Genomic DNA, 12,300 nt, shown 5'->3' with positions numbered 1-12,300 from the left:
TAGTAATAACAGATTTACAGAATAAAAAACAGGCATATTTTCACTTTTTAAATGAGCTGCAATATAGTTCAATGACAAAATGTATAGCTTAAAGAACGCATTTCATTGAGCAAATGTTAGCCATCTAATTTCCAGTATGACTTCAGATTTGTAAAACAATTTCTTTGACAGAATATGTAAATCCACAAGTATTTAATATCCAGTGTCACATTAGGGAATTTGTATTACGTTGATATTAATACTGTCAGAAAGATCACAGTAAATGTTTTACATGAACAGACTACTAAATGATATATTAGGTTTCAAAATTTTGCATTTTGCAACTTAGTGGCAGAACTATGCAACATTAGGTTAGCAGACGGGTAAACTGAAAAAAAAGAATTCTTGATAATATCGCAACTAACCACAAAGTAACCAAAGATACAAGACCATAAAAAAGAAGAACTCGAAGCTCTGTTTCCCATGTCTGCCTTCTAAGCTATAATTTTTTTCAGGTTCTTTAAAATATGTTTGCAAAGATATAAGGAAAGTTTGTATAGAATAGATCTGTATTATAGACTCAAAGAGAAGAATACTGCCAAGAATATTGATACTGCCAGTTGAGTCTGATGAGTTTTAATGTACAGTAATTTACACAGTGATACATATAAAATAATCGTACTGATTGTCTGAAGTTGTTTTCATTACATTTATTATCCAAAATCAGTATTCAGGGTCTGCATCTGAGGGCTAAGGGGAAGGTAGTCTGAGTTATGTATGTATGCACCCCTCTTTTTTTAATCCCTGTCTTTACTGGCTTGTATTTTTTATAGAAACATGTAAATGTCAATCCCTGCCTAAAAGAAACATTTCTAAATAAACATATCTGAAAACAATATCCAAAATCAGTTACTATAATAAAATTTATAATAAAATTAAAAGGTTGTAGGTTGAATTTTTTCCTTAAACTTAGCATAATCATTTCTTTATTAAGTCCTGATGGTTGAACTACATATATATATATATGTGTAGTTTTTGCAGTTTTCTCTACACCGCTAAAACATTAAATTCAAGGGGTTTCACAAAAATGACGCATCAGTGGCTTAAGAATTTTATAAATTTTCCCCCATTTTCATTTCATTTTAATGAATTGAATATTTTACTGCCAAGCAGTGTCATTATAAAGGTCTAGAATAAAGAGCTATCCTCTGAAATACAGTTTCTACAACAAGGTACAAACCACTGGGTACACTCAGGAAAAAGAAGACTAGATTAAACCTTGTCAGAAAACATCTAAAAGAGCCTGAACTGCTCTGGAAAAATTCTTGGGAAAGATAAAAATAAGATTAACTTGTACCAAAAAGATGTATGGCAGAATAGAGAAACAGCTCATGATCCAAAGATGTCAAATGTGGTGGAGTAAATTTTTTGGCATGGGAATGTATGGCTGCCAGTGAAACTGGGCCACTAGTGTTTACTGAAGATGTGAGTGCTGACAGACATAACATGATGAATTGCACACTCTAAAAAAGCTATACTCTGCACAGCAAATTGCTGCAAAACTGATTGGACAGCGCTTCACAGTGCAAATGGATAATTACTCAAAGCATACTGCAAATGCAACCCAGGAGTTTCTTAAGGCAAAGAAATGTGATTCTTCAATTCTGAAGTCAGTGGCTTGATCTCAATCCAATAAAGTAAGCTTTTCAATTAATGAAGATAAAACTGAACGTATGAAGATTACATTCACTAGCTAAAGAGTGTCTCAGAGAAGGAAATACAGCATTTATTGATGGGTTCTAAATTTCCAAGTAACAAAATATACACCACTGTAGTGGTGTACAGGGAAGAAAAAAAACTGCAAAAACAGCATCTTTGTCCAACAAATCATGAATTTAAATGTATCTTTATTTTTTTTTTTATAGGTCTCACCAAACCAACAAAATGTCAAGGTTCTCAGTCACAATTTTCATCCATTATCAGTTATAATGAATGGGGAATTATTTGTTTTTTTTTTTTGTTTTTTGTTTTTTAGTTTAATAAAAGTCAGAACTACAGCATCAGTTACCCCTACGCAATTCCATTTTATTTAACTTTAACTTTAACTACCACTTTAAAGAACAGTGAATATAATTTCTGAACAGAATACACTGTTTGTTGATATTAATGGAGAGTCTTCATATCAACATATGACGAACTAGAACTTGAACAGAAACAGAGAAAGAGTGACATGAAACTTAACTTTAAAAACAAGAGGAAGTTGGTCTTTTTTTCTGCAACAGTTTACACAATATAGACAGAAACACATGCTTTACATCAGTACACACTAGGGCTATCTCTAAAACAACTATCTGCATGCCATACCCTCAGCAGTAAGCTACAGCAAATATTTAAAGCTATGGCTAGATAGTGAAACTGCTATATTAAAATTTTTTTTAGTCCCCTTGTTGGCCTTAATGAAGTGAACTGAAGCGGCATCATTACTAGTTTAAATGACATGGACTCCAAGGATGTAAGCTGAGATGGATTAGATTTCCACATTTAACCCTCTCCAGGCAGGTGTTGCCGATTTGCAACAGTTAAAAACTAACAACCTGATTACCCCACATACATATTTTATGAGTTTTTTTTACTCAGAAGTATCACTGCAGGACTTGGTTGTGCATTAGCAACAAAAACTTAATTTGAGCCTGAGAGGGTTAAAAGAAACTAATATTTAGTGTGCCCAGTGACAGACTGGCAACCTGTCCAGGGGGTACTCCCACCCCTTTCCCTATAACAGCTGGGATCTTGTGACCCTGAATTGGATAAGAGAATAGATGGATGGATGAAAATTTAAAACTGAATACCTAGCAAACATATGAGTATCTAAATAATATAATATTTGATTCTAGGCCTGACACACACCAAGGTAATTATCAAGTCACTGGTTTTAATACATACATTTCAAAAGCCAATCAAATTTGATCCCTAATAAAATAGAATTAAACAAGGAAGTCAGCCTTCATTCATTTTTGGCCAGACTATCATTGTTACTGCTGGACTTGTCTGTTGTCTGGCTTATCTGTGATTCCTGCTTTTCTGTTCCACATGAAATGCACTCTTTCCAGATCTTTAGATATGCTCTTTTGATTTTTTGTATTTTGAATGCATAGACAACTGGGTTGACAGCTGAGTTAGCATGAGAGAGCACAATCCCAACATTAAAAGCTTGTTTTGGTACCTCACTATTTCCAAAGTACTGAATACAGTTCATTATGTGGAGAGGGAGCCAGCACAGGCCAAACAAGGCCAGTACCAGAAACAGAGATCCCGCCAGCTGTTTCTCTTTCCTTAAGTAGTTGTAAGAATTTCGGGCATGGCTCCCTGGTTTGTCTCGAAGGTTTCTTCTGATTGTGCAAAAGACACAGATGTATAAAACAGTCATTACCAACAGAGGCATCAATGTGCAGAGAAAAAAGTTGAAATAAACCAGGTATGACATTGGGATGACATCTATAAACTTGCAAGTTGTATAATTTAAAGTTTCATTCTTGTGCCATCCAAACATAGGAGTAAAGCTGAGAGGAATTGCAGCAAGCCAACATGCTGCTACCACACAACAAGAGAGTCTGTGTGTTACAGTCCTTTTGTACCTATAAGTAAAAAAAATTACTATTAGTTTCACACTAATTGTAATTATTTTTAATTACATAAAGTTTTCATAAAGTTATTAGTATGGTGAATGCTTATAAATTAAAGATGTGGTTATCCAGGCCATCCTACCTGATAGGGATACACACCCGAAGGAAACGATCTACAGCAATAGCTGCAAGGCACAGAACTGAAACAAGAGTCAGCAGGATGATCACACAGCTGATGAAGAGACAGGTCTTGAATGAAGTCTTCACTCGTCCATCCACCACTACAGCCAATGGTATTGCCACACAACCTACCAGAAAATCAGCCACAGCCAGCGAGACAATAAGGCAGAAGGTTGTCTGCTGAATGTTTCTACTGATCCAAAGGGCCAAAATTACCAGCATGTTACCCAGACAGCAAGTAACGGCAATGAGCACTTCCACCACGGTATAAATAGTGTCTTCCTCCTTCATTATGCGTCCAGTCTGGTTAATGTGTGCAGGTTAATGGTGCAGCTGCATTGTGTGCAAAAAGACTATTTATCACCACATCTCCTTCCGGTGAAACATTTGAGGAAGTTTTTTTTTCTTAACTTTTCATGAGGCTTGTTTTTTTCTTGATGTTTGACCACACACTAAGGTTTTGCATGATTTTCATGATGCATGTTTTAACGAATGTCTGGTTGCACTTTAATATTTTTCTGGCCTAACAATAAAGAAAAAGAAACCAAACTGTAGGCATGTTGCATTATGTGGTTTAGAAAAACAGTTTAAAAAAAGAACCCTCATAGTCTTCCTGCTGAGAGGAAATGAGATATATCCTGATAACAACTTGGCCAGATTATACTAAAAACATTTGCTAATCATTATTATAAGTTTACAGAAGCAGCTTTATGTTATATTAGATAAATTACAGGTTTAGCAAAATATAGCAACATAAATATTTTGTCACTCTGTTAGGGATTCCTTGTTTTGAAAATATCATTCTAGAGCCTGAATGGGTAAGGTGACCAACCCTTAATCAGACCATAAATAAGGTTAGCCATATATGTGATTTTACAACAACTCTCCCCTAAGCTGACAGGAGAGTTGCTGACTGGTATTGGCCAATATGCTTAAAAATGGCATAATGTGAAGTATCAGTACTAATTTTTAACAGTGAAACAGATCTGTACTAAAAACAATTTATTTAAATTACAAAAATGCAGTATAAGAAACTATGTATACTGTGAGCATGCATGGTGACAGTTATAAAAAAAAACAAAAAACAACAGGTCCATTCCCAGCTTGTTTTGGGAAGTGAGTGATTCTCTCTCTGCTGCAAGTATGTGGTTATAATATAACACATAAAGCCACAGCACTGTAAAGTGCAGAAGGGGTTCTTTACTTTACTCTAAACTGCCATAACCAGTGTACCAGTCATCTAAATGTACCATGTTCATTGCACCAGTTATTAGGGTCATGCAATATCATACTGTCCATGAAAATACCAATATAAATGTTATGTAACATGCAAGTTCCATGTTGCTATAGCAACACCATGCCTTTGTGCTCCCTAGTAAGTGTGCACGGCGAGACGAGCCTCGTCGTCAGGGCTTGTCTGAAAGTAACAGCCACAAGGGAGTCTCCAATAATGATGTGATACTTAAAAAGTGAGCTACTTCAACAACCCTCAGTTTTATTATGTGACGATATCATGCAGCCAGTTGAATCTATTTGCAAAACTAAAGCATTAAGCATTAATGTTATACTTCTATTTAAAATGTCCAGGGAAAGCACTAGACCTAGGCTACCTTTGACTCATACCATTTCACCTATACTGATGTGTCTTTACTATTGCACTATAATGCTGCTGCTAGCACATTGTTTCAATAAACACTACAGTAGCTAATTAAGAAATAAGGATGGAAAACGTCCTTCATTTACTTGCCTACAGGCTGCGAGCATTGATAAAACATTGTTTAGTTTAACATGAGCATGCCAGAGAGGTTTAGACTAAATAAAAGTGATCATGATTTCACCACATTGGAAAGACTAAATAGTTCCACAGTTTAATAATAAATGTTTAATTTTTTTTAAAGCAAAGATTTTCAGGAGCTTATCATCTATGATGCATTATATCATTAAAGATTTAATGAATCCAGAGAACTCGGAAGGCCTTAAAATCATATTGAATGGCAATCATCGACTTGTGAAGCACTGCATTAGCAACAAAAAGGATTCTGGAGAAATCAATGCACATGCTCTGAAACAATTCTGAACACATTTCCATCATTGTTCATTTAACATAAATAATAATTCAAGTATTTAATGGCTGAGCACAAAACTGTCAGGATCTGTGTGCAGCAGGCAGGAAAGTAGGCCCCAAATGCAGACTCGTGGAAGCGAAACTTAAGCTAAAAAACCACAGCTTTATTTCTGGCATAGGTCAAAACAAAACCTGAACTGGGGCAGCTAGAAACTGAGTTAGAACACAAGCCAGAGTGAGGGTGTGAACAAACAATGCGACAACGAACAGGAACACACGCAGACACTTCAAAATACTACTCTACTCAATTTATTAACATATTTAAATTCAAGTTTAATATTTAATATTACAGTTTGCCTTTTCTTAGAAGCTAAAATACTGCTTGACTGTCACTAACATTGTTTGTAATGCACTGAAGAACCAGCATATCAACCCTGAGTGATCAGTTGATCCGGGTCAAACTATACCTCAACTTTAAAAATATAAAAACAAAGCCCGCCCCAAGAAAACAATATTGTACATTCAAGGTAGGGTATAAAGCAGATTCTAGACCCATAGGTTGTCTCTTGTGTTCTGCATTAATTAGTATTTTTCAGAGTAGGAAATAAGTACAACTAGCATCTTGCTAATGCTATTAGCATAACATTAGCTATCTTACTTTCAAAATCAGACTTTTCTTGTATTTTCCAAATATCCAAAATACATAAAATATAAATTGGCATTCTGGTCTAGATATAAATATATAAAGTGCCACAATATTTGCGAACAGTTAAGTTAGTGTCACATGGAAACGTCAGGAGACGGATTAAACAAACGATATTGCTAATAGTTGCATGAAAGATTTAGGAGTCAAAACAAACATAACCTACAGACTATCTAATATTTAACAATAAAATGTAAACTCTTAAACTGTTTCATAAATAACAACTAACTTACCAGTTTGTGTTATCGTGGAACAACAATCCAGAAAGCAAGCTGAAATTTCTTTGAAATCAGTAACCAGGTTAATCGTCTATTAATACTATTGTCATTGGTCTGTACCAGTCCTTCAAGTCTCCCATCCACCCCCCCCACAAAAAATAGTGAGTGTATAAACAGGTTCTGTAATGTATTCACCCTTTACAGGTTTCACTCAGGTGCAGATGTGTATCTTTGCCTGAGCACAAAGGGGATGAACAGTGCTCTGAGGAGTGTGGAACAGAAGCGACCTATGTTTTTTTTTTTTGTTTTTGTTTTTTGCCAGCCTTTACATAGAGCCTAAGATGTACAATCAAACTAAGAGGTGAATAAATTATTGTTCCTCCCTTTGAAACAACAGTGGCCACAGTGATAACTGGTAACATAAGTGGTAACTACAGGACTATTAACCTCTGACCAATTATTTGGAACATCTGTTCATTTTTGTGGCCATTTTTCTAGTTCAGGGTCATGGGGGATTGAAGTCTATCCCAGCTATAAGGCATGGAACATCCTGGGTAGGTCACCAGTCTGTCAAAGGGCTAAATGGGAACACACTATGAGTTGCAAACAGTGTTAGGGAGTAACAGAAGACATGTACCGGCGTTACCTATTTAAAATACAAAATATGAGTAACTCTATTCCGTTACAGTTACCGTTTAAAAGGGGGTATTCAGAATACAGTTACTTTGCTGAAATAAAAGGATTACACAGCAGTCTTTTCCTGTTTCATATGTTAGGCTATGCCCTCTCTATTTCTGGTAATTCCACGCCGGTGGAAACCCAAACAAAACACGCATTAAGAGGCTCTAATGCCTGGGTCTTAATCTCGCGGCCCACATAATGACGTGAAGAAATATTTTTTTAAATTATTGTTATTGTTCAAAAAATTATTTAATATGAAGACAATAGGCAGAGTGTTACAGGCATATCCCTAAAGAATGTAGCCTCATGGGCAGTGTAGTCCAGTTGTAAGTAAGCTATTCAGACTTGACTGTACACTGTGTTTGTGTTTTTCTCCAAAACAATAAGTTCCGTTGGAGCAGCCTTTCAACGTCTCTCTCTGTCTCTCGCTAGTAAAGTTCACCCAGACAACAAAGTAAAGCTAGTTTTCAGCTGCGAGCCCAACACAGAACCCGACGTATTAGCCAGAGGTCCCTTTACTACGCTTCGGAGCCATGGACCTGTTTTATATACGCGTGGAATAGTTTTCTATACCAGATCACTGCAAAAAGTGCAGCCTTTCCTAATGTCCACCCTACTGTTACTCATTTTATATTAAGATTTAAAAATCTAGTTGGTATTGGTATGGCGAGTATCCTTCAATAATAGTAATAAATCCCATCAATAGTACATTCATGTAGTTGTAAAAAGCATGATAATATATTAAGTAATCCAGAGTATTCAGAATACGTTACTCTCATTGAGTAATGTAACGGAATACGTTACAAAATACATTTTGGGGCATGTATTCTGTAATCTGTAGTGGAATACATTTGAAAAGTAACCGTCCCAACACTGGTTGCAAACTCATAATCTCTGTACTAGTGTTGTGTTGGTCGCAAACGAAACGGTTCTTAGAGGCCGGCTCTTTGAGGGAACGAAGGGAGTGTTTTTCTTTCTTTCTCTCACCCTCTCACTTTTTTTTGCTTCACGAGCCTTGTGTTTGCTGAGCAGAGGGGGGAGGGGTGGTAGTTACACTCACAGTAACACAGGAACAGAGCAGGAGTTAAGAGAAAGAGAGCTAGGTGCAACAACAAGAGATAACATTGTCACATTAGAAAGATATAGTAAAGAAAATGAGTGACACTAAGAAAAGAAGCAAAATCTGGAACCATTTAAATTTTATTGACAATACAAAGGCAGAGTGTAGAGTCTGCAAGAAAAGGATATCATATAGAGCCGGCTCCACAAACAACCTGCACTGGCACCTGAAAACTGTCCACCCATCAGTGCAATGGGAAGATAAAACACAGTCTGTTGAGTGTGATATTAATGAAGGTGCCAGTGTATCTACTGCAACTGTGGCAGCTGCTGCTGCATCTACAGCATCATACGGTATTCCACCACAACCACTTAAACCAACCCAGAGCTCTATTACACAGTTTTTGCAGACGTCTGTGACCTCAGCAAGACAGAACTCAATTGATAAGGACCAGCCAAAAGTGATCGCACTTGATTTCCAACTATTTTCAGTTGTGAATGATAAAGGATTCAGAAAGTTTATTCATGCACTGAATCCTATGTATGTAATTCCAAGCAGGAAAACACTCTCCTGAAAAAATCCCATCCCATCCCAGGCCTATATGAGAGAGAACGGGCATCTTCTTTTTGTTTTGCATATTTTAAATTCATTGTGTTGTGGTTTGCAGTGTTTTGTGTTGTTTCACTTTAAATTTGTTTAAAAGGAAAAAGATGAAAATTTAAATAGTTAAAAGTTGAATTGTAAATAGTTGGTTTTTGTATTTTATAATTTATTTTTTTACATTTTATGTGGAGTGAATAAATAAATTTATTTATATAATAAATGTATATATATATAAATATATATTTATATAATAAACATACAGTGGCTTGCAAAAGTATTCGGCCCCCTTGAACTTTCCCACATTTTGTCACATTACAGCCACAAACATGAATCAATTTTATTGGAATTCCACTTTCACGTGGAATTCCAATAAAATTGATTCATGTTTGTGGCTGTAATGTGACAAAATGTGGAAAAGCTCAAGGGGGCCGAATACTTTTGCAAGCCACTGTATGTAAATAAAAAACATCTTTTTACATTAGTAATTTATTTTGTGCATAATTTTATATTATTGTTGATAATAAATTAATTAAAGCAACAAAACAACCTGAAGAGCCGGTTGGGAGCCGAAAGAGCCGGCTCTTTTTAGTGAGCCGAGCCAGAAGAGCTGGTTCTCTAAAAAGAGCCAGAATTCCAATCACTACTCAGTACAAAAAAGGCTGGACTGGTAATCTGGCATATATTGTCCATTTTCATTACTGACACTGGATTGCACAATCAAATCTCTTAAGGCAACTGACCGTTGACGTACCTTGCCTGTGCATTCATGCACCCTGTAGAACAGAGTTTAGTGTGGAACAAGTGGTTGGGAAAGATGGGCAAACATAATTTTAAAAAAGTGGCGCTAAAAAGCTAAAAAATAAAGAAAAATAAAAACAGATGCAGCAAACTGTATCAAATTAGTAACGATAGTTATCAGGGCTGCTGTGAACAGTAGTATTAGCCACAACTGGTAATGAGCGCTTGCAGTCACAAGAGGCTGCTGTTGCTGGCACTTGCTTTGGAGCAGTGTAGGAGGAGGGACAGCAGTTCTAACAACAGAGTGAAGAGATGGAGAAAGGTTGTAAGAAAATAAATGGAAGAACATAATTAGGAAGGGAGAGATTCAAGGATACAAGTAAAATGATTGGCTACTTTGACCTGTTTATTTTGTTTCACTTTTCTTTTCTTTTCTTTTCTTTTCTTCCCCCAAAATGCAATTCAATTTTCATTTACAACTTACAACAATGGTAGTCTCAAGTGCTGCAGACGTTACTATCTACAGCATAATCCAACTTAGTGGTGTGTGTTTCACCTGAAAACTCATTAGTTGATGTATGGTTTGGAGACAGTGCCACTAACAGAAAGACAGGAGGCAGAGCTGCAGGTGGGAGTGTTAAAGGTTTTCATTGAGAGTGACCAGAATGGACAGGATTTAAAATCACAGGGAGAGCTGGAAAATTGTTAAGACTGATGAATTAATACAGACAAAATTGAGACACCAGCTAAATGATTATGTCAGAGTGAAATAAATTCTACATTGCTTGATGAGGATGTTGAGAATAATTTTGTTGATTGATACCGGTAATAGAAGTGTTACTGTCATGTAATCCCTGTGGCACATGTGGAAGCGGATCCCTGCAAGGCCATAATCAAATTTATTTTTTCTGTTTATAGGTAATGATGGTTTGTGCATAACGCAGGTTGTGGAGCAATCAGGTGGCTGATTTTATTGTACAGCCTGTGACAGATTGGGACAAAAATATTTTGTGTAAAGAAATTTAACAAGTCTTCACTATGTTTGATAAATGTATCGCCACTACAGAGAAATTTTTAGTATGCTCAATATGGGCTCTGCACTTTTATGTGCGTGACAGAATAACTGCCTTACTTACTGTGGTGCAATTCACAGTTTAAAGGGGCTCTTTTTTATTTTCATAGTACCTCATGTGAGACAGCATAAATAATAGGGCAACATACTAATCAATCTTTTGGTGTGAGGTAGACTTGTAGTCAAGACCGCCTAAACCAAGACCAAGACAATACCAAGACCAGAGGGTATCGAGACCAAGACAAGACCAAGACCAAGACAGACCGAGTCAAGACTAAGACAAAGATAAGATAAGATGGCCTTTATTAGTCCCACAGGTGGGAAATTTGTTTTGTTACAGCAAAAGTGCAAAGTTATGTAGCAGAAATTAGAAAACACTGGAATGCAATCAAATCAAATCAAATAAAATAAAATACTATGTACAATAGAATAAAATAAAATAGAATAGAATAATATATACAATAGAATAAAATAGAAATACAAATACTATATACAACTGAGTAGGAAAATACAAAAACACAACTTCGTCAGAAGAAGAATTGCACATATAGCAGTCTTATTGCACATGTGTGGGTTTGTGTGTTTGATCAGCTGCAAAAGTCTTTATTGTAGAGTCTGACAGCAGTGGGGAGGAAAGACCTGCGAAATCTCTCCGTCCCACACCGTGGGTGCCGCAGTCTCCCACTGAAGGAGCTGCTCAGTGCCTTCACAGTCTCATGCATGGGGTGGGAGATGTTGTCCATCAGGGATGACAGCTTAGCCACCATTCTCCAGTCACTCACCACCTCCACTGGGTCCAGAGGGCATCCTAGAACAGAGCTGGCCCTTCGGATCAGCCTGTTCAATCTCTTCCTGTCCCCAGCAGAGATGCTGCCTCCCCAGCAGACCACACCATAAAAAATGGCTGAGGCCACCACAGAGTCATAGAAGGTCTTCAGGAGTGGGCCCTCCACTCCAAACGACCTGAGTCTCCGCAGCAGGTACAGCCTGCTCTGCCCTTTCCTGTAGAGGGCGTCTGAGTTATGAGTCCAGTCCAGTTTGTTGTTCAGATGAACACCAAGGTACCTGTAGCTGTCCACAGCCTCGATGTCCACACCTTGGATGTTCAGTGGTTGCAGTGGAGGATGTTTGTGCCTGCGGAAGTCTACCACCAGCTCCTTGGTTTTACTGGCATTGATCTGGAGGTAGTTCAGCTGGCACCAGTCCACAAAGTCCTGAGTCAGTCCTCTGTACTCCTTGTCGTCCCCATCAGTGATGAGGCCGACTATAGCAGAGTCATCAGAGAACTTCTGCAGGAAGCACTGGGTGGAGTTGTGGGAGAAGTCTGCAGTGTAGATGGTGAAGAGGAACGGAGCCAGAACCGTTCCCTGTGGGGCCC

At 37.2% G+C, this 12,300-nt stretch overlaps 1 protein-coding gene across 1 annotated transcript; it reads right to left on the bottom strand.

Moving 5' to 3' along the window:
- Positions 1-2,030: 2,030 nt before the first annotated feature.
- Positions 2,031-4,229, bottom strand: LOC134626950 (adenosine receptor A1-like). The gene is made up of 2 exons (XM_063472853.1): positions 3,745-4,229; positions 2,031-3,614 (listed from the first exon to the last, which is right to left on the bottom strand). Exons 1-2 carry the CDS (start codon positions 4,071-4,073, stop codon positions 2,984-2,986), a joined length of 960 nt encoding a protein of 319 aa, XP_063328923.1. The 5' UTR covers positions 4,074-4,229; the 3' UTR covers positions 2,031-2,983.
- Positions 4,230-12,300: the final 8,071 nt, after the last annotated feature.

This window comes from Pelmatolapia mariae, linkage group LG5, assembly GCF_036321145.2.
Source record: "Pelmatolapia mariae isolate MD_Pm_ZW linkage group LG5, Pm_UMD_F_2, whole genome shotgun sequence".
Taxonomy (NCBI): Eukaryota; Metazoa; Chordata; class Actinopteri; order Cichliformes; family Cichlidae; genus Pelmatolapia; species Pelmatolapia mariae.
The sequence above is the reverse complement of the archived record's forward strand: the minus strand, read 5'-3'. Positions and strand labels throughout refer to the sequence as shown.